The sequence below is a fragment of the Vulpes vulpes genome, chromosome 8, assembly GCF_048418805.1.
Source record: "Vulpes vulpes isolate BD-2025 chromosome 8, VulVul3, whole genome shotgun sequence".
Classification (NCBI taxonomy): Eukaryota; Metazoa; Chordata; class Mammalia; order Carnivora; family Canidae; genus Vulpes; species Vulpes vulpes.
Window position 1 is genome coordinate 64,157,744 of NC_132787.1, and position 22,567 is coordinate 64,180,310.

Consider the following 22,567-nt stretch of genomic DNA (forward strand, 5'->3'; position numbering starts at 1 on the left):
TCTGCAGTTCACTCTGTCGTTGGAACTGCCACCCGCCCACCTAGACTGACCTGCTGCTTTCCTGGGTATCTACTTGCCCTTAAGAATATGGGGTCCAGAGGGGACCCCTGGGTGGCTCAGTGGTTTGGCGCCTGCCTTTGGCCCAGGGCACGATCCGGGGGTTGCAGGATCGAGTCCGGCGTCGGGCTCCCGGTGCATGGAGCCTGCTTCTCCCTCTGCCTGTGTCTCTGCCTCTCTCTCTAGGTCTATCATAAATAAATAAATAAATCTTAAAAAAAAAAAAAAAAAGAATATGGGGCCCAGTTTCAGAGTACACTTGGGAAGCTCCTGAGAGACTGGTGAATCAACATGAAGGAGAAGGAGGAAACTCAAAGGGATAATCCTTACCAAATTTAATGAATTGCGCCATAGTAATTTACTGTTGGTGGGGGTACACTGGAGCTCCAAGTATATTGAAAATTTTATTTCTTGGGATGGGTAATAAGGACGTGAATTTTCACTGAAATGTCATTTATGCTTTTAAAGAAGTGAGCTTACAGAAGTTAAAGAAGGGAATGGGGAGATTACTTTTAAAGTTAGTTTGCAGTTAACTAATTTCTAGATTTAAATTTTTCCAGTGTCATTTATTTTAACACAGACAACTCAGTGCGAGGCTTGTGGTTTATGGCCATATGCATTGTAGTCTGACAGACATGACGACATTTAAATCTTGACTTGAGGGCACCTGGGTGGCTCAGTGTTTGAGCATCTGCCTCTGACTCAGGGCATGATCCCGGGGTCCTGGGATCGAGTCCCGCATTGAGATCCCCACAGGGAGCCTCCGTCTGCCTGTGTCTCTGCCTTTCTGTGTCTCTCATGAATAAATAAATAAAATCTTAAAAAAAAAAAAATCTTGACTTGGTAAGTTTATAGCTAATATAACAATAGGTCAGTTACTTACCTTCTTTAAGCTTCATTTTTATGTGTGAAAAGATGATGATGACCCCATACCCACCTGCTTGTTGTAAGGATTAATTTATGCTCTCGGTTTTCATAAACCCTTAACACAGTGCCAGGTGAGTACTCGGGAACTTAACTGTTTTCATGAGCATTGACAACAATTTTGCAAGTAAATAATTGACTTTTCTTTAGAGAAGAAAGAATAAAACATGTCAACATAGTCTTTCATTGTTTTGGTAAAAACAACAGTTTTTCCTTTAAAGGTTGCCTTAAATTTTTTTGTTTATATTTTTCACAGGTTCTTGAGTCCTGAATTTATTCCTCCAAGGGGAAGAACAAATCCTCTGAAGTTTCAAATAGAAAGAAAAGATATGTTAGAAAGGAGAAAAATACTCCATATTCCAGAGTTCTACGTGGGTCAGTAAGAGCTGGATGCTTTTATTATTAGTGGTGGGAGGGGTTCATTTTCTTTTCTTGGAGAAGACTGTTTTCCACATATCTATGTTTTGCCCAGATGAGGTATTTCTTCCTAACATATTAAAATATTTAGGAAGTTATGAGGTCACCTAGAAATGTTGTTTGTGTGTCATGTAAAAGTTCACTTATCTTCTGAATTTCTAGGAAGCATACTTCGTGTTACTACAGCTGACCTGTACGCCAATGGGAAAGCCAGCCAGTTTCTGGGGATCTGTATCCAGAGATCAGGAGCAGGCCTTGGAGCTACTTTTATCCTTAGAAACACTATTGAAGGACAAGGTAGGTTTCATTTCATTAGTTTGATTTTCTGGAACATGTTCTCTCAGGATTCCATCTTGTGTTCTGCATCCTCGGATAAGACATCGGGAGCTGCCGTGGGGCCTGTGGCCTAAGAATGGTGGGAGAATTGAAGCTACTGGATAAACGGTCGATGCAGTGTTCCAATGAGGGTGGCTGTAGTACAGCCTGTGACCATTAGACTTTCCAGCCTCTGGCAGCATCACAGGAGGAGACAAGACACTCTAAGCAGTGTGGGGACATTCATTTTTGGAGTAAACGACCCATGAGAACACTAAGATAAACATAATGATGTCTGTGTGAGTCACCTTTTCCTAAAATGAATGGCCCCATTTCGCTTTATATTATGACAGTCATCATAATAATCACTGTTTGATAAGAATCAGAGGAATCTTTAAAAAGGCAAAATTTGTTTGTTATGCCTAGTAAGAAAGAGGCCCAAGTGGCAAAATTCTAAAAATGGCAGGACAGTAAAGTTTTCATACTTAGAAAGTTGTGTGCTTCACAATCCCCGACAGTGAAGTATTATATTCAAAGACACTGAACAGTGAGAACAGTGACTGTCTTCCTTATTGGGTCGTGACCTGCGTCACCCTGCGTGGAGGGCTCAGCAGGACTTGACTGGTTGCAGAAATGTGTGCCTTTGATCAGGCCATGTGCTTGGAGAAGTCTTGTGACAGAAAGACGTGACCACAGGTGTGAGTTAGATGGACTTTGGTTTGATTTTCTTTCTTAAAATTGAGATAATAATAGTTTCTACCTTCCAGGGTTGTGGTCAGCTGTGTTTGATACTATATAGGAAGTACTAGACACTGAATACTCCGAAGGTGTTCATTTCCTGTTGCCCTTCTCTAAAGTACTTTCAGGGACAGGTGGGGGCAGGGAGAAAGCAAAAACAACAAAATAAAGTATTTTTGACTTTTGCAACCTGCCTTGACCTTCGCATGGGTACACCTTTGATGGTTCTTTTTAGCCTATTGGCTTTATTTTATTTTATTTTTTTAAATTTTTATTTATTTATGATAGTCACAGAGAGGTAGAGAGAGAGGCAGAGACACAGGCAGAGGGAGAAGCAGGCTCCATGCACTGGGAGCCCGACGTGGGATTCGATCCCAGGTCTCCAGGATCGTGCCCTGGGCCAAAGGCAGGCGCCAAACCGCTGCGCCACCCAGGGATCCCCCCATTGGCTTTAAATAGCATCCATCTGATGATAACTTCCACATCTGTGCCTCGAGAATTGACCTTTTCCAAGTTGCAGATTTGCACTTATAACTACCTCTTCAACATTTCCAATTGGATGTCTTTTAGGCATAGGACAAGCTCAGGGGGCACCTGGGTGGCTCAGGTTAAAATAAACATCTGCCTTTGGCTCAGGTCATGATCCTGGGGTCCTTGGACTGAGCCCCGCATCGGGCTCCATGCTCCACGAGGGGCCTGCTTCTCCCTCTCCCTCTGCTGCTGCTCCCCTCTGCTTGTGCTCAATCTCTCTCTCTCTCTCTCTCTGTCAAATAAATACATTTTTTTTTTTTAAAGTTCAGAATAGAATTCTGTTTCCCCTCACAATGTGCTGCTCTCAGATTTTTCTACATCCATAAATGGCACCACTGTCCACCCACTTACTTAAAAATTTAGGAGCGATTTTTAATTACTGTCTTTCCCACATCTAGTCAATCAGTTTTTCTTGGCTTAATCTTCAAAAAAATATATCCCAGTTTGGCTTGTTTCTCCATCTCCAGGGCTACCACTCTTGTCCATGCCACCACTGCCCCCTGTTGGCAACCGTGTTATCTCTGGTTTACTTTCCTGGCCCACTAACAAAATTGTTCCAGCCAAAAGAATCTATTTCTGTTTTTTTCCAATATGCCAAATTTGTTAAGACTGCAGTGCCTTTGCATTTACTGTTCTTTCTTCCTTGAGCATTCTTGGCTATTTATAGTATCCATTTATTTACTTACTTTTTAAGATTTTTATTTTTAAGTAATCTCTCCACCTAGCATAGGGCTCAAACCTACAACCCAGAGATCAAGAGTCACATGCTCTACTGACTGAGCCAGCCCGGTGCCCCTCTAGTGTCAGTTTAAATCATCTTCTCAGAGAGGCTTTCCCTGACTATATACTACTTATTCCCCAGCCACAGTGTTATCACTCTGTTTGTCTTGACTGTATGAAATTACTTGAAATTAAGAATTGTAAATGAAATTATAGTGTGTTTATTTATTGTTTGTCATCTACTAGAATATAAGCTCTATGAGAGGAAAAGGATCTTAGCCTATTTTGAGTTTGCTATAGGTACAGTTCCTAAATCAGTACCTGGAACAGAAGAGGTATACAGTAAGTAATGGATTAAATAAATCCTGGCGGTAAATAGTAGATTTTAATGTTGATCATATATATTTGTATTTCTCATGGGATTATTTCAGGAAACCTGAGAGTGTACTCTTTCCCTTAAGTGTTTGATACTACAGACGATGTATCTTCAACTTTTACTTGTAGCATCTTGAGGCATTCAGAGCTGTTCCTAGCTTGCTCCATATAGAAAGCCCCAGCATGTTTTAAAATCCAGGCCATCCTTAAGAGGGGCTTCTAAACCGAAGTTAGAACAAAATTTTATTTATTCTTTTTTTACATCATTAATCATGTCGCCCTTAATGTAGAAGGCCAAGTTTTATTTAAATAATTGGGATATAAATAAGAACACCACAGAGAAGAATTTTCTCAAACCGTCTCCAAGTTAATACTATCAGAAGTGAAGAGCTGTATGACTATAGAAGACATTTTTCTTTAGACTGTCATTCTCATTATTTCACTTTTTAATCTACATGGACTCTAGTTTCTTTTTCTTTTAATAATCTTCATCTTAAAAATTACAGATTTACGTCACATTTCCTGTGTGTAGAACCCTTTGCTAGTTCCATTATGAAATAGTTTTTACTGTTGTATGAGGCATATGCATGCAGACATCTGGGTTCAGATTATAAGAATATATTTTCTCTTTTTAGGTGTTGAGATTTGCTTTGAACTTTATAATCCTCGAATCCAGGAGATCCAAGTGATCAAGTTAGAGAAACGACTGGATGATAGTTTGCTATACTTACGAGATGCCCTTCCCGAATATAGCACTTTTGATATGAATATGAAGCCAGTAGCACATGAGCCTAGCCACGAAGTTCCTGTTAATCAGGTATAAGTTGTAGTTTTGGAACTGAAAGTTGTCTGTAGGATAAGAAAGAGTCATCGTAACAAAAACTTGTAGAATTTTTGCTTGTGACTGTCAGCCTAAAATTAATTAATTAATTAATTAACTTATTTATTTATCTTCCATAGCTGAAAGTAAAAATGAAGCCTAAGCCCTGGTCCAAACGCTGGGAACGTCCAAAATTTAATATTAAAGGCATCAGATTTGATCTCTCTTTAACTGAAGAACAAATGAAAGAAGCTCAGAAATGGAGTCAGCCATGGCTTGAGTTTGATATGATGAGGACATATGATACTTCAAAAATTGAAGCTGCAATATGGGATGAAATTGAAGCATCGAAAAAGTCCTGATTCTGAGAATCAGTTTGGTTATTTGCAGAGGATATACTGACTCCCGGAGAATTTATTTAAAGACCGATTTAATTTCATATATGAGGACATAGTCATTAAATAACTAAACATTGATTTGTTTATGAGTAATGTTGTAAAAAAATAAAATTAGCATACCAGCTTATTACTTTAGAGTCAAATCATTACTGAAATATTCTTAAGTGAGCCTGGATTCTGAACATGGAAGAGGCACGATTTTTTTAAGTTTGTGAAATAAATTATAAAGACAAAAAAAGTATGAAGAGTAATGATAAAGTGAACATTGATGTACCCACCTCAGGGTAAGAGGTAAAACATTTTAGTAATCTCTAAGAAGGTCAAGAAATAGAACATTTACTAGGATTTGAGAAGACCCTTGTGTGTCTGCAATTACATCCCTCTCCCCTCCCAGATACAAGCGCTGTCCTGACTTTATGTCAATCATTCTCATGCTTTTCTTTTAGTTTATTACATACCTATCCATTCCAGAACAGCATATCTAGTTTTGGGAAACCTGTTGGCAGATATAAAAGGACAACATCATTATTACATGAAGCCTTCAGGGAGAGCCTTAAGTCTTTTGGTCACAGTCTGGCTGCATTTTCCCTGAGAGCTTACAAAAGTCACTTTGAGATGGCTAAAGTCATGAGAGTCCTGCTTCAATAGGGGGCCCACCACAGGACAGCTGGTGGGACTATAGCATAGGTAATTGATGACGCGGAAATGTGGTTGGAGGGAGTAGCAAGCTCTCTATTTTCTGGTTTTTAGCTCATGATGAATCAAACTCCCTCTCATAGGACAGATCAAAACAATACTTCTCGAGGATAATGTGAGTATCCTTGCTGATCCGTGTAGCTGAAAGTGGAATGAAATTCTGGCATATAAATGACCTGGTAAAAACCAGTCTCGAGGTAATGTGGGCTAGGCTTACGTGAGCATGCTGTTCCTTGGGTTATCAAGAGTCCGAGCACAGATCTTAATGAGGGCACCCCTCAACTAGATCTACCCTCTGATGCTTGGCTGCATTGGGATTTGCATTCACATCTCTCCTGTGCTGATCTGTTTCCTGGATTCTTTTTTCCCCCCCTTTTATTGGTTACTAACTCTTTTTCTGGAGCATACATTTTGGTAGCTTCTAGAGGAAGTATGTATGGAAGTAAATCTTTTGAGACCTATATGTCTATCATATTTGATATTTTGTAGAATTCTAGGTGGGAAGTCATTTTCCTTCAGAATTTTGAAGATACTGTCTTGTTTCCAGTTGTGTTGAGAAATCCAAAACAATTTTGATTTCTGTTCTTTGCATGTAACTTGAAAGCTTGTAGACAGTCTTGCTCCTCAAGGTAATGAAATTTCACAGTGACGTGCCTTGGAGTGGGTCTATATAGATTTATCCTGTATGTTGGGCATTTGATGAATCTTTTCAGTATGCTAACTTGTACCTTTCAGTTCCAGGGAAAGTTACCGTTCACTGATGCCTCCCTTCTGCTTCTCTCCTTTGGGAGCACTTACCTGGTTGTTGAATCTCTGGGACTCGATCTCTGTCCCTCCCTGCCCCAGCCCTATCTCTGTCTTTTAGCTCTTTAATTCAATCTTCCAACCTTTCTTTGCCCTCATATTTCTGACCTTGAAGATCCCTTTTTGATTTCTGAATGTTCCTTTTCTTATATAGTACTTTGTTCTTATTCTCTATTCTTGCCTATGGATTTGTTCTGTGACCACAGAGTGTATTCATGATAGTGTTTGTGTGTTGTTGTTTTGTTTTTGTTATTTTAGAAATTATTTTTCTGCAGGATCTGTTTTCTTCAAATTTCTTTTTTTCTGTGTGTATTTTTTTCTTCCTGTTTTAGGTGTTACCAGGACATCTGACAATTCTTGACTGTCTACTTCTGGTTGAAGAGTGGATTAAAAAGCTGAGTAGGAGCCTTGGACTTGCAAGAAGGGATTGTTTTCAGGGTTATTTGGGTGGACTTTTGTGGACTGTCCCACCCTCTGTGTGAATGTCTTGGTTTGGTCAGATTCTCCAGAGTAGAGGATTCCAGTCACCTTCCTGGATGGTAAGGATCTGTCTGCCAGTGTTGTGGGAACCTTAGCGGGAGATTCTGGCACTGTACGCGTATATGGCCATCTTGTCCATCTTGTCCATCTTCCCCCCTCCCCACAACACATTTTTGGCTTGCTACCCACATAGTGCCTGAAGTGCAGAAAACCCTTTTCACTCTCTAGAGGATAAACTTCTGGACTTTTGCTGTTGTAGGGAGGGCCAGACAAGCAATGTGAAGAATAGGGGAAGGGATATTAGAGATATAACTGCCAAATAGTTTTCATTAGGTTATTTTAACCACTGCCCTTAACTCCCCATTGCTGAGGCACTGGAACTGCTGACTGGATGGTTCTGAGGGGTGAATTAGGTTGATTCTCACCTTTCTCCGCGGGTCTCTTGCTTTGCCTTTCTTGAGCCTGCCAGTCAATACAGATGCTTTGTCAACTATGAAAATGGTGTTCTGATTGTTTCTTGTCCTGTTCTCTCCTGTGGTTTTATGTCTCTTTCATATGAGAAGTGTTACGTGTTGCTTGCATCTTGTTCTGTTTTCTCCTATCCTGTGGCTTTGTCTTTTTCCCTGTGGTATATTTTAGTGGTCATTTGAATCATTCATTTGACCTATATAGATTTCTTCTCCAAAAATTTTTAGATATTAATCTTTGGGGTTCTCAACATTCAGCGCATCCTTGATCTTTTTCGCTACTAGTTGTCCCATGGCCATCTGACTACTTTCAGAAAGCAGTGGATGTAACCACTTCTGTGGATAACTTGCTGAGATAGCTTCTCATATAAAGTTTTAGCAAAGGTCTGTATTTTATATTTTTCTTCTAACTTGTCAAAAGATAACCATTAAGGCTTGTTCAGTTATTACCTCGATAAACACACTTCAACCTTGATAGAAGAGGAGATGAATGATACATTCCAAGATCCAAAGCGTAAATATGATCCGCTCATAAGTATATGTGCTCATAATAGCACAGTGAGTCATGTTTTCCACTCTGTAAAATTATGTTTAAAATTTTTGTGAATTTTCCTCCAGAAACAAAGCAAATCCTAAGCTATTAAATGTATACAGGATAAAAATTTTATTGTAAGATATATAGTATAACATTTGCCATTTTAACTATTTTTAAATGTGTGATTTCTGTGGCATTAATTACATTCACAGTGTCCTGCAGCCATCACCACTACCTCTTTCGCCTCACCCGAGACAGAAACTCTGTGACCATCAAGTAAAACTTTGTTCCCATCCCCCTCCTCCAAGCTCCTGGTAAATCCCACTCTTTATTATTTTGTTCTAGATACTTCTTTTAAGTGGAATTACAATATTTGTCCTTTGTTTTTGGCTTATTTTGCCTAATATGTTTTCAAGATTCACCCACTTTGTAACATACCAGAATTTCATTTCTTTTTTGGCTATATGATATTTTATCATGTAATAGACTTTTTTTTTTTTTTTTAATCCATTCATCTGTTGATGAACACTTGGGTTATTTTCACCTTTTGGTTTTGGTGAATAATGCTGTAGAATGCTGACAGACATGTATCTGTTTCAGCTGCTACTTTCATGTTCTCTTTACATACCAGGTGTATATCCTGGAATATAATTTCTGGTTCATATGTAAATGTTCTTTCCAGTTTCTTCTTTAATCCATTGGTGCTGTTTAATTCCCACGTATTTGTGATTTTTCCACTTTTCCTTTTGTTACTGATTCCTAGTGTCTTTCTATTACGGTTAGAGAAGATACTTTGTATGATTTCTTTTAAAATTTACTCAGAGTCTTGTAACCTAACATAGTCTGTCCTGCAGAGTCTTCCATGTGCACTTGAGAAAAATGTGTGTTGTGTTGTTGGATGGAGTGTTTTATGTGTGCCTTTTAGGCCTGGTTGATATATAACGTTAAGTCTTCTTTTTCCATATTAGTCTTCTCAGTGTCTTATCAATTTTTGACAGTGGAATATTGATATTTCCAACAATTACTGTAGAACTGTCTAGTTTTCCCTTTAATTCTGTCAATGTCTATTGGATTTGGGGGGCCCTGTTTGGGGCACAAATTATTAAATTTTTGGTGAATTGACTTTTATCAATGTGTAATATCTTTTGTTTCTTTTAATAATTTTTTTCTTTCAGTCTATTTTGTCTGGTATTACTAAAGCCCCCTGTGCTCTTGTTCACTTGCTGTTTACATAGTGTATCTTTTTCAGGGGGTCTGCTGGCTTAGTAGAGCATGTGACTCTTGACATCAGACAAAAGAGGCTGCTGGTGTCCTACCAGTTTCCAGGCTTTGTTCACTTTTCTTCTGTTTTTTTAAATTCTAGTCCTCAGACTTGGTCATTGTAATTGCTCTGTCTTCAAGTTTGCTGGTTCTACTTTCTGTCTGCTCCAGTTAGCTATTGAATTCCACTAGTGAACTTTTATTTATTTTTTAAAAGATTTTATTTATTTATTCATGAGAGACAGAGAGAGAGAGGCAGAGACACAGGCAGAGGGAGAAGCAAGCTCTATGCAGGGAGCCCGATGAGGGACTCGATCCCCGGACTCCAGTATCATGCACTGGGCCGAAGGCAGGCACATAACCTCTGAGCCACTCAGGGATCCTCACTAGTGAACTTTTAATTTCAATTTTGTATTTATGGCTTCAGAATTTGGTTTCTTTTTATAAATTTCTCTGTATGTATGGATATCCTCATTTTGTTCATATATCTCTTTTCTGATTTCTTCAATTGCTTGTCTGTGGTTCCATTTAGGTCTTTGAGCATATTTAAGAGAGTTGTTTTAAAGTTTTTGTCTAATTCTGATGTCTGTGGTTCTCTGGGGGATGTTTTCTGTTGTTTCTTTGAATGGCCATACTTTCCAGTGTCTTTTGAATGTCTTGTGACTTTTTTTTGTTGTTGTTGAAAACTGGACGTTTAAATATTATAACATGATTCTGGATATCAGATTTCCCTTCTCCAGAGTTTCCTTTATTATGATTATTGGACTGTAGTCCATTTGTTTACTGATATTTCCAAACTTTTTGGCAAAGAATCGATCCTTTATTGTGTTGATCACTGAAGTCTGTTAACTTGTATTTGGATACTATTTCCTTGAAAGCCAGGAACTAGAACAAATGCCTCTCCTGGTCTTTGCCAGTTGTCTCTTTTTCTGAGTTACTCCCTCAACACGTATCCAGGCTTGCACTAAGTCCAGCAGCCTGACTTGAAAAGCTTAAGATCTTCTCAGGTCTTTTCTGAGCATGGTTCTTGCCCTCAACATCTGTGTGGCTTTCTCTATTTCCCTGTATATGCTTTTGAATATTCTAATTTCCCAAAGTAACTCTCTTTTCCCCAGCTTTTTCTCCCAGACCTGAGGTGGTAAAACTGTAATTGTTATCTTTGCACCTAGGCCTTTGTGGATTGTTGGTTTGTCTTAGGCCCATTTTGAGCAATGCCTGCTGCTTTTCTGGACTGAGTTTCAAGTTAGGGAAGACAGATGACTGCTTCAGTCCTCAGATACCAAAAGAGAGGCTAAAATAGAGATAAACCATAGTTTGTGAGTGAGGTCTGTTCTCTTCCCTCCAGAAATAGGGACCAAGGTCTAGCACTGGGAAAAAACACAATGATAGGAAAGCTTTGTGGCATCTTTACTTGCCCTTTTGATGTGGCAGCAGTCTTGAAAACGGCACCTATACTCATATACCTATACTCATATAGGTGCCGTTTTCAAGACTGCTGCCACATCAAAAGGGCAAGTAAAGATGCCACAAAGCTTTCCTATCATTGTGTTTTTTCCCAGTTTTGTTGAAGTGTAGTTGACATCCAGCACTATGTAAGTTTAAGGTATACAGCATAGTAGGACTTTCATATATTGTGAAATAATTACCACAATAAATTTAATCCTTTCATACATATACCAATAAAATAGGGAAAAATGGGTTTTTCCTTATGATAAGTTTTAGCAGCATTTTCTCTCTTACCTGCAAATATGCCCTACTTCAGTGTTTATAGCCATCGTGTTGTACGTTATTACATCCCCAGTACTCATTAATCTTGTAACTGGAAGCTTGTACATTTGACCACGTTCCTCAGATTTGCCCATCCCTCCCTACCCCCTGCCTTTGGTAACTATGAATCTGATCTCCTTATGAGTATTTGTTTTACTTCCACTTTTAGTGAATACAGTATTTGTCTTTCTCTGATTTTTTTCACTTAGCATAATACTCTCAAAGTCCATCCATATTGTCACAAAAGGCAGGAATTCCTTTTCTGTGGTGAGTAATATTCTGTGTATGATGTGTGTGTGTGCATGCGTGTGTACATACATAACACAATTTCGTTATCCATTCATCTGCCATTGGACACTTAGGTTGTTTTCCATGTCTTGGCAATTGTAAATAATGCTTCTGTGAATGTGGGGGGTGCAAGTAATTCTTTGGCAGTGGTTTTTGTTTCATTCAGATGTATGCCCAGAAGTGTAAATGCTGGATTTTATGGTAGTTCTATTTTTAATTTTTTGAGGAAACTCCATAATGTTTTTCACAGGGGCTGTACTAAGTTAAAAGCCTACCAGCAGTGCACCAGGGTTCCCTTTTCTCCACAACCTCACAGACATTTGTTTTTCCATGTTCTTTTGATGATGCCATTCTGACAGCTCTTAGGTAGCGTCTCATTGTTTTGATTTGCATTTCCCTAATGATTAGTGATTTTGACTAATAATGGTTTTCGTGTACCTACTGGCCATTGTTATTTTTGCTTTGTGAAAAAATGTTTAGGGATTTTGCCTTTTTTTTTTTTTTTTTTAGATTTTACTTATTCATGAGAGACAGAGAGAGAGAGAGAGAGAGAGAGAGAGGCAGAGACACAGGCAGAGGGAGAAGCAGGCTCCATACAGGGAGCCCAACGCGGGACTCAATCCCAGGTGTCCAGGATCACGCCCTGGGCTGAAGGTGGCGCTAAACTTCTGAGCCACCCGGGCTGCCCTGTGTGTCTGTTTTTATGCCAGGACCATGCTGTTTTGATTGCCCTGGTTTTAAAATATAGCTTGGGAAGTCTGATGCCTCCCATTTTGTTCTTTGTCAAGATTGCGTTGTTTTTTTTTTTCTTTTGTTGTCCATGTAAATTTAGGATTTTTTTCCTCTAAAAAATGCCATTGGAATCTTGATGGCAATTGCATGTCATCTCTTGATGGTTTTGGGGAGTATGGGCATTTTAGCAATATTAATTTCTCCAATCCATGAATGTGAGATCCAGTTCCATTTATTTGTGTCTTCTTTGATTTCTTTCATCAATGTCTTATAGTTGTCAATGTAGAGAGTTTTCATGTTCTGGTTAAATTAATTAAATATTTTTATTTTTTTATGCTACTGTAAATGGGATTGTTTTCTTCATTTATTTTCAGATAATCATTTTTACTCTGTAGAAACACTACTGATTTTTATATGTTAATTTTGTTTCCTGCAACTTCACTGAATTCATTGGTTAGATTTAACAGGTTTTGGGGGGGGAGACTTTAGGATTTTATACATATAAAGTCATGTCATTTGCAAATAAAGTCAATTTTGCTTCTTCTTTCCCAATCCTGATGCCTTTATTTCTTTTTCTTACCTGATTGCTCTGGCTAGGACTTCCAGTACTATGTTAAATAGGAGTTGTGAGAGTGGGCACACTTGTCTTGTTCCTAATCTTAGAGGGAAAGCTTTCAACCTTTTACCATAGAATATGTTAGATGTTGACTTGCCATATATGGCTTTTGACTTTTGACAGTTTATAATGTGTCTCAATGTAGTTTTATTCAGATTGAACCTATTTGGTTGGGGTCTTTTGGTCTTCATGGATCTGGATGTCCAGACTTGGTGAGGCGGGATTCAGGAGCTACATTCAGCAGTGGGAAGGGCTATTAACGGCTTCCCTGCAGGGTGGAGTAGGAGATCTAGCTCCAAGCAGCCTCCCAGGTGTTCCTGGTTAGTTCATCTACTAAGATGGGGCCAGAAGCTACTCAGCAGTGATAAGGCCTATGATCTAGCTCCCTGCCCAGACAAAGCAGGAACACCTGCTCTAAGCGTCCTCTCAAGTGTTTCTAGTCAGGCTTCCTGGTTAGGAGGGGCCAGGAGCCACACTCAGTGGTGTTTTAAATTAGCTTCTCTGCCTGGGTGGAGCAGGGGAATTAGTTTTCAGTTTGGACAAGTAGGCTGTGGTCTTGATTCAAGCCAACTTGCACCCCAAGTTCTCTGGTTGAATGATGCCACTGGCTTTGCTCTGAGAATGATCAGTTCTGCCTGCTGTACTCTCTGCTCAAACACAGCTGGAATATGCAACTTCCATGTGTTCTGACCTGGCTTTGCCCGTAAGCTAAGAGTGGGTAGGACTCCAAGTAGGTAAATACAGTTTGTGAACTGGGAGCACTTAAGCCAAGACATGGAATGAAGCTCAGGTGTGTGCTGTTATTTTTAAAGTTTTTTTCAGTAATGTGTACGGCCAATGTGGGACTCGAACTCACGATCCCAAGATCAAGAGTCACACATTCTTCAACTGAGCAGCCAGGCACCCATCAGTTACATGTTGTTATAAAAAGTTTCTATATATAAAGCAGTGACTTTATTCTTCACAGTCACTGGTTACATTAGAATCTTCTTAAATGATAGTGTATTGGTCAGTGGTGATTTCATATCAACCTTGGGAAACAGTTTAAGTTTGGCTTATGATTTCCAGAGGTGTAAACAAAAAATGGCCCAGGTCATGGCACTTTTGCAAAATAAGCGAAATTAATTTTCGCTTGTAAGATGAAACCGGTTTTGCCGGCTCAGAGAATTTTCAAGGCTGGTTTCCATTTGCTTTTAACAAGAACAACCTCTGGTAAGTCAGCTACACAAACACATACTGTCTTCTAAAGTAATGTAACATGATCTAATGTTGACCCCGAACAACCTTGAGCAGGAAGCTCCAGTGGTTTGTGACTGGTGTCGAGTACTGCCCCCTTGAAGATTAAAAATCTCCCGCAGTGTCCTCTGAGTTACAACAGGGCCCAGGGCATCTCAGCTCAATTTGGGAACTGTGGGTCTGTAGTTACTTAATTCTGTCTCAATACCATCTATAGGAAAATACTGAATTGAATAGTCAACTTTAATCCTCTTTGGACATTTAATAAAAAGCCTGTAAAATTGGGGATCCCTGGGTGGCGCAGCAGTTTGGTGCCTGCCTTTGGCCCAGGGTGCGATCCTGGAGACCCGGGATCGAATCCCACGTCGGGCTCCCAGTGCATGGAGCCTGCTCCCTCTGCCTGTGTCTCTGCCTCTCTCTCTCTGTCATAAATCAATAAAAAAAAAAAAAAAAAGCCTTTAAAATCTTCATTGACATTAATTCACATTGCTCTAGACTAACTCCATGAGACTTGTCTATTTAAGAGAATATTGTCCACATAAATAGTCTTTGATTCTCTTATGGAATCTTTCTGGGGCGTTTCTGGTTAGATCACACTGAATCCCTAACATGAAATCCTTCAGGACAGTGGTTCTAGGGTACTAATTCTTGATGGGAATTTGTTAGGTTAGGTTTGTTTGGGTAGAAAACGGCTTAAAACCCACTTGTCTAATGGAGTATGATTGTTAAAAACAAAACTTCTGATATCCCTGTTTTCCTCAGTTAACATCCACTAATGACCTTTGAAAGTATCATGAAAAGCAATTAGTACGGTCTTCAGTGGTACTCATTGATAACTGAGATCATTCACTATTTCAGACACTTACTTGTCTGACCTATATTTTAAAAAATTGGTATCACTGTAACTATCAGTAAAATACATAGATCTTAGGTTTTCCATTTAGTGAGTTAAAAACTGAATATATTCTGGTACCCATCATGCAATCAAGTTAGAGCATTTCCATCACTACCAGAAAATTCTATTTTCATTCCTCCATCATTTTAATTACGTCTCTTCTTATATTTGTTATACATTGAATCATAAGGTATGTATTCATACCTTCTCAAGATTTTATTTATTTGAGAGAAAGCACAAGCAGGGGGAAGAGCAGAGGGAGAGGGAGAAGCAGACTCCCTGACGCGGGGCTCAATCCCAGGACCCCAGGATCATGACGTGAACCGAAGGCAAACACTTGACTGAGCTACCCAAGCACCCCTAAATTTTGAATTTTGATGAAGTTCAGACTGTCCTTTTTTTTTTTCTTGTGCTGTGTCCAACCCAAGAAATCTTTGCCTACTCAAAGATCAAAGATACTTTTCATACGTGGTTTTTAAAAAATACTTATTCATGAGAGACAGAGAGAGGCAGAGACAAAAGCAGAGGGAGAAGCAGGCACCATGCAGGGAGCTTGACGTGGGAATCGAACCCAGGTCTCCAGGATCACACCCTGGGCCAAAGGTGGCACTAAATCACTGAGCCACCCGGGCTGCCCTCATACATGCTTTTTTTGTGTGGGTATTACATTTATTATTATCTTTTAAAGATTTTATTTACTTATTCATGAGAGACACACAGAGAGAGAGGCAGAGATAGGCAGAGGGAGAAGCAGGCCTCCTACAGGAAGCCTGACGTGGGACTCGATCCCAGGTCTCCAGGATCACACCCGAGGCTGCAGGCGGTGCTATCCACTGCGCCACCAGGGCTGCCCTAGGTCTCGCAAGTTTTAAAAACATCGTCTCAGCAATGTGTTGCCCTTTAGTGCCAAGAAGACGTCTTGCATATCTTTCTATAAATTTATTCCTAAGTATTTGATGTTTTTTGCTGCTACTGGAATGCTATGGTTTCTAAAATTTGTTAATTTGTTTCCAATCCATGCCCTGGGCTTTGATTTTTCTAAGATCTTGCTAATTAATTCATTTATTAGTTCTGGTTGATTTTTTGCAGATTGCATAAGGTTTTCTATGGAAACGGTCATATCATTTGTGAATGACTGTTCTAAACTCTTATGTATCAATGTTTATGCTTTCTTCTTGACTGTATAGTTGTGACCTATGGGACAATGTTGAACAGAAATGGTGAGAGCAGACATCCTTGGTTTAGTATTTCACCATGAAATATGATGTTAGGCACAGATGTTCTTTTGCAGATGCCCTTTATCAGACTGAGGAGTTTTTTTACTTCCAGGGTTTGTATTATGAGAGGATGTTGAATTTTGTCCAATGTATTTCCTATAATCATTGAGATGATCATATGGATTTCCTCTTTTACTCTGTTCATAAGTGGATGAAAGCTGATAAACCTTGCCCTCTTGGAATAAAACCTATTTGGTCAAGATGAATTATCATCCTTTTTATATACTACTAGGTTCAGTTTGCCAATATTTGAAGGACTTTTATTCCTATGTTCATGAGGGATATTGGTCTGTTATTTTCTTAAAATGTCTTTTTCAGGTTTTGTATGGTATTTTGGGGATCCATCTACATAAATATTTTGTTACAGGCCTAAAAAATGCAAAATTCAATTGTTTTGAGGTGTTTTTTTTTCATGGCCCTTTTTGGGTTCCTAACAGCCATAGTGAGTAAGTCTTAAAAAAGTCAGCTTTCTGATTCTGTAAAAACTTCACATTATGTGAACAAAAAGCTGAAAAATCCCAGGAGAGAACTGAGCTGGGAGAAGAACTGCTATCTCAGTTTTGTTCTTGCTGGTGTTGCCTGCCTTCACATCCATCCCACGGTCACAGGAAAAAAGAAAAAATCTGCACTGGGGATTAAATTAAAAGCAGGTTTCGGGATCCCTGGGTGGCGCAGCGGTTTGGTGCCTGCCTTTGGCCCAGGGCGCGATCCTGGAGACCCGGGATCGAATCCCACATCAGGCTCCCGGTGCATGGAGCCTGCTTCTCCCTCTGCCTGTGTTTCTGCCTCTCTCTCTCTCTCTGTGACTATCATAAATAAAAATTAAAAAAAAAAAAAAAAAGCAGGTTTCACAAATGTTTTTTGAGTATCCTCAATTAGAGTATATGATGGATAAAAATCTTGAGGTTCAAACTCCAAGTATAATGAAGCCCGGTATTAGTGAAATTTAAACTACTGGGAGTTTGGGCAGCCCCAATGGCCCGGCGGTTTGGTGCCGCCTTCAGCCTGAGGTATGGTCCTGGAGACCCGGATCGAGTCCCACATCGGGCTCCCTGCATGGAGCCTGCTTCTCCCTCTGCCTGTGTCTCTGCCTCTCTGTGTTGGTCATGAATAAATAAAATCTTAAAAAAAAAATAAACTACTGGGAGTTTAAATTATAGTTTTTTTTTTAAAGATTTATTTATTTATGATAGAGAGACAGAGAGAGAGAGAGAAAGGCAGAGACGCAGGAGGAGGGAGAAGCAGGCTCCATGCCGGAAGCCCGACGCGGAACTCGATCCCAGGACTCCAGGATCGCGCCCTGGGCCAAAGGCAGGCGCTAAACCACTGAGCCACCCAGGGATCCCCTAATTTATAGTTTTGAAAGCAGTTCTAATACTTTCCATTCTATCAAAAGATCAATCTCTCTGCCCAAGTTAAAAATGCAAGGGAACCCCCTCAACACATCTTTAATTAAAAATGCAAAAGTTTTAGGGAAATTTCCAAATATAATTTTATTAATAAAAATTAGAAATTTCATATACGCAATAAAGATCTGTCATTTATGTTAACATACACATGTTGTGTAAGTAGAGAAAAGATCTGAAAGGATAAAATTAAAATGAAATCAGCAGTTCCTTTGGGACAGTTAATTGTGCAGGAATGCTAATTGTCTTTCAGTAATGGTTTGAATTTTCTAGAAGACATTCTATTCCTAATTCGTGTACTAAAAGAAAACTGTTCATACAGTGAATCACAAAAATCTTCATTGCAGTAGAAATAACACAACAATATGTTAAAATATACACAGCTTCAAAACTAGAGGTGATAATGGCAGAAGCCACATGCTGCAGAAGCCACATACTCAAATCCTATATAATCAAATTTTTCCTGGTTATCTTTGGGGCAGTAATTTATAAAATACATATTCAGGGTTGCCCTTGAGTTATTTAACAAATATATTTAAGAAAAGATTTCTAAATGAGAGTTTTAGTAATTTTTTTTTTTTTTAAGATTTTACTTATTTATTCATGAATGAGAGAGAGAGAGAGAGAGAGAGAGAGAGAGGCAGTGACACAGGCGGAGGGAGAAGCAGGCTCCATGTAGGGAGCCCAACGTGGGACTTGATCCCAGGTCTCCAGGATCACACCCTGGGCTGTAGGCAGCGCTAAACCGCTGTACCACCGGGGCTACAGCAGTAATTTTTTCAATTTCTTTTCATTATCAGAAAGTTTGTTTCAGAAAGTTCATTTCTAAGCCTACCACCAATGACAAAACCCTAACAAAAGAGTTACTACCTACAAGTACTTCCTTAGCACACTTCATACATAAAATTAAAATTAAAATATCAGTGAAAAAAAGAATCAGTGAAGAAACTATAACATAGGACAGGCAAAAACATCAATATCTTTAAAATATAAAGTTCTGACAAATCCATAAGATGGATGATTTTTAAAAAATTTATAAATGGACAAAAAACAAGTATTCACTCTATAATAGCCAAAATGAATAATTAAAATGTTTTATATCTACTAAATTTGCGAGGAGTTAAAAAAAATGATAATGCCTATGCTGGGGGCGTGGGGTTCACTGCCCTCTGTTACACTTGTGTTGGCACAATACATTGGTACAGATTTCTGAAGGACAATTTGACAATCGATAGTTATTAAAACCTTAAAATGTTTCAGTTAATACTTAGCAAATAATTCCAATTAAAATTTCCATTTTAACCTATTTGTAAACAGAAATAGTTAAAATGAAGAGAACATACATATGTTTTTATGGTTCAGTACAGAACACTCACCAAAGTCCAAATAGCAAGGTTTCCCAACTTCATAAATTAGAAGTCAAAAGAATCCAAGGGAATAGGTTAAACTTAAGTGCTCCTGTGTGCTTAATTCCTGCAAGCACCACAGGGGGGCAGCCTTTCATGATACCAGAAAGTAAAAGGAATGGAGGGATGGAGTCTGGCTCCACCTCATCCCCAAAGGAGGCAAGTTTGATTATATTAAAATCAAAGCTTGTTATTAAAATCAAAGCTTGATTATATTAAAATCACAGCTTGTTCAAACTTCTTCAATTATTGATTTCAGGTGGTCTAGGTGATATTCTTCTATGAAGGATTCTGCTTGATTCAAAGCTTTTATTTTCACCAGAATAGAAATTATTTCTTTGACTTCATCTCTGAAAAAAAAAGGAAAATGTTTAGGAGAGCATAGTGAATCATTAGTCATTAATCTGAAACAAAAATTTTAAGCCAATATCTACAGTAGCATAAAATATTCAAATGTTACCTTTTCCATACAGTGTTTATTTTTTATTTTTTTTTTGTTTTTTTCCATACAGTGTTTAAATGTAGATTAGTGGATGTATGGTAGCAAATTTTAACACAAATGACTATAAAAAGCAGTTAAATCTATCAGAAAACTGAGTTATGGTGTGGGGCTATCAGCTTGTATGGGCTACTTTGGTGGGAGCCTCAGTCAGAATATTTACCTACAGAAATGCTATGTACCTGGGCTATTTATTTATTATCTGGGCTTTTTAAAAAATTTTTTTAAAATTTCATTTTGGAGAAAGTGGTTTATCAAAACACCACTTTACTAAACATTTAATGCTATTAGTGAAATATCCAAAACAGATCTAGCTATTGCAGGGTAAATAGCAGCCTGCAGACCCGTACTTAACAACTGCTGAGATTTTAAAATGGTCAGGAAAATGAACAATACACTTATTAAGAGGTTTTTTGTTTATAGTTTCCTAAATTCCCCTGTGTGATAGTTTTCTGGAAATGCTTATTTTGGAAGACATTTACATTTAAAATTTGAACTATTAGGCATGAGGTGTAAGTATAAAATAGTGATTCCAAAGGTTGCACATGAAAATATCTACAAATTCTATAGTGGTAGTTTCCACAGACTTTTAAAATTAGAATAAAAGTACAAATCTTTCTAAAAATTGCGGAGTGTAGAACAGAATCCTTGAACTATTCTTATGGAGATATAAATATGCAAAATTACCTGAATTCACTTCTAGATAATTTATGTGCAGACTGTAACAAAAACTGGATGAAGTTTCCTAGCTGAGGAATAGATGTTCTCATGGCAGAGTTTTGGAACCATTTTTCTGGTAATGATGCTGCTATCTGTTAATTAAAACACACGGTCAGTTTTTATTAATGACAGTTATGTCTTTTGCTAACATCAATCATTTCATTTAATCTTTACAGTTTACGGTTGAATACATTTTAAGAATTTTTCTTTGTCAGAGTTTATACTTCTTAGAGAATTGTATTTTAATGCCAACAGCTTAAAATAGACTATTCTTTATGACTACTCTCTAGGGGTATTTGTAATACTTTCTATACTCTCTATTCCCAAGCTATTAAATCTGTATAAACATAATGTAAAACTAAACACCAGAAATGCTTAGACACAAAACATTTATAGTCAACATAAATATAAAATACATGCATTTGTATTATTTCATACTAAGAAATTGGGTGACCTAGCATATGATCTACATAAGGAATCAAGTAGGTGATTGTAAGATACATAGAATAAAAAAGTCATGGATTTTTTTTTTTGTTGTTGTTAATATATTGCTTTAAATGTTCATGGAAGCATACAGAGTTAGTTGCATTCAATTTTTCTTTTATGGGGAAAACACCAACACTTACCATTATGCTAAAGGAAATACATGATTTTGGGGAAAGTTTTAGTAAAAATAAAAAAATGTTTTAAGTAAAAAAACCTAAGAACATAAAACCTTCTTCATAGCAGAAGGAAGAATAAAAGAGAGAGAATGGGAGGAAATAAAAACCTGAGATCATAGTCAATGAAAGTTTTGGACAGATTATGCTATAATTGGTAAGGTCAAGATCAGTATCTATAAAAGTAAAAAGCTGGGCAAAATATACCACATATACATTATAAAAATATTAAATAAAAGTTCTGGAAAGTACTATTTTGAAAACACAGTTGAGGAAAAAGACTTATCCTATTTAATCACCTTTTTCAATTATCCAGAAAAAAATGTAGACACACTGCCTAGGGGAGAAATACTTATCTCTTCTTTAGGGTTTAAAAACCAGCCCTGACTGGACTGAAACTTAAAGTTATTTGCACATGCTTTTCTCTTGGTTTGCATCACAATCTCAATAAAATTTTCACAGAACTACCTAGTTTCTCCATAAATGATCAGAGGACTTAAAGCCACACTGTCCTGGCATGGTTTTATCTACTTTTTTTTTTTTTTAAATAAGATTCATTTGAGAATGAGTGAGCATGTGTGTGAGTGAGGGTGGGGAGGGAGTGGGATGCAGAGGGAAAGAACCCCAACATGGGGCTCCATCTCAAGACCCTGAGATCATGACCGGAGTCAAATCAAGAGTGGGCCACTCAACCACCTGTCACCCAACTGCCCCCTTGGCAAGGTTTTCTAGCCATAAGCTGTGGAGAGAATGTCCTGCATCTTCCCTACTTCTGATAGTAGACTCGTGGTCAAAGGGGACTAAACTGAACCTGAAATACATAGCATGGACAATGAATTCAGTTTTGGGGAGATAATGTATTTTAAAACTATATGATGAAAAAATCACAGCCCAAAATATCTGGTGGGTTAGGAATTGCTATCCTTTGTTTCATGTTGTTTTTAAATTTATAAACTTTTTTCCATGTTTTTAACTATGACTTTTATCTGATGAATAGGCAATGTTTTTGGATATTCAGGTTGTTTCCATTTCTATTATAAATAATGCTACAAGAATATTCTTTGTACTTAAATTCTGATAAAGAAACATGCCCCAAATGGAGTCATTTACTTCTTACAACAGCAAACCTAAGACTTAACTGCAGTTTCAACTCATCCCAGAAATGTTACTTTTTAACAGTCAATCCCCAGATTTCTGGATAGGCACTAGTGAGGTCATCTGCATGATAAAACCCATATCCCTGTCCTCTCCCCAAAAAGACCATGTCCTGGCCTGAAATAATCACGTTCTTTTGCTAATAGCTTTCTTTCCCCACCTGCTTTCTTACGAAAACCTTACATTTTGTACAGCTCCTGAAAGCCTCTCTCTAGTTGATATGGAATACTGCCTGATTCACAGATCCTTAATAAAGCTAGTTAGATCTCAATTTTTTTCTTTAACAAATCTACATGTGCATCTCTGATTTATCTTAGCAATTTTACTTCAAAGCATTTACCCTAAGTCAGAGGGGTATGAACCTTAAAGGTTTT

General features: G+C 38.1%; 2 protein-coding genes and 1 long non-coding RNA gene across 13 annotated transcripts in view; 2 read left to right on the forward strand and 1 right to left on the reverse strand.

Annotated features, from left to right (window-relative positions):
* Positions 1–9,405, forward strand: part of MRPL19 (mitochondrial ribosomal protein L19) — a 30,692-nt gene extending 21,287 nt beyond the window's left edge. For all 3 annotated transcript variants that reach the window (XM_072767034.1, XM_025994452.2, XM_025994451.2), the window contains 4 exons: positions 1,238–1,356; positions 1,561–1,695; positions 4,713–4,894; positions 5,038–9,405. In XM_072767034.1, the coding sequence (XP_072623135.1) occupies positions 1,238–1,356; positions 1,561–1,695; positions 4,713–4,894; positions 5,038–5,259 (658 nt within the window). In that variant the 3' untranslated portion in view covers positions 5,260–9,405. The remainder of the gene's footprint in view (positions 1–1,237; positions 1,357–1,560; positions 1,696–4,712; positions 4,895–5,037) is intronic.
* A 2,079-nt stretch (positions 9,406–11,484) lies between these two features.
* LOC140599987 (uncharacterized) lies at positions 11,485–12,876 on the forward strand. Its single transcript, XR_012003123.1, has 2 exons — positions 11,485–11,571; positions 12,103–12,876. It is a non-coding gene; the product is annotated as an uncharacterized lncRNA (long non-coding RNA).
* A 4,939-nt stretch (positions 12,877–17,815) lies between these two features.
* The window catches only part of GCFC2 (GC-rich sequence DNA-binding factor 2), a 48,520-nt gene continuing 43,768 nt past the window's right edge, over positions 17,816–22,567 (reverse strand). For 7 of the 9 annotated variants that reach the window (XR_012003117.1, XR_012003116.1, XR_012003119.1 and 4 more), the window contains 2 exons: positions 20,347–20,471; positions 17,816–19,510 (listed from right to left, as the gene is read on the reverse strand). Coding sequence is in view for 4 of the 9 variants with exons in the window: in XM_072767030.1 (XP_072623131.1) it covers positions 19,393–19,510; positions 20,347–20,471 (243 nt within the window). In the remaining 5 variants the exon portion in view is untranslated. The remainder of the gene's footprint in view (positions 19,511–20,346; positions 20,472–22,567) is intronic. The other 2 variants (XR_012003118.1, XR_012003120.1) reach the window with 2 other exon arrangements.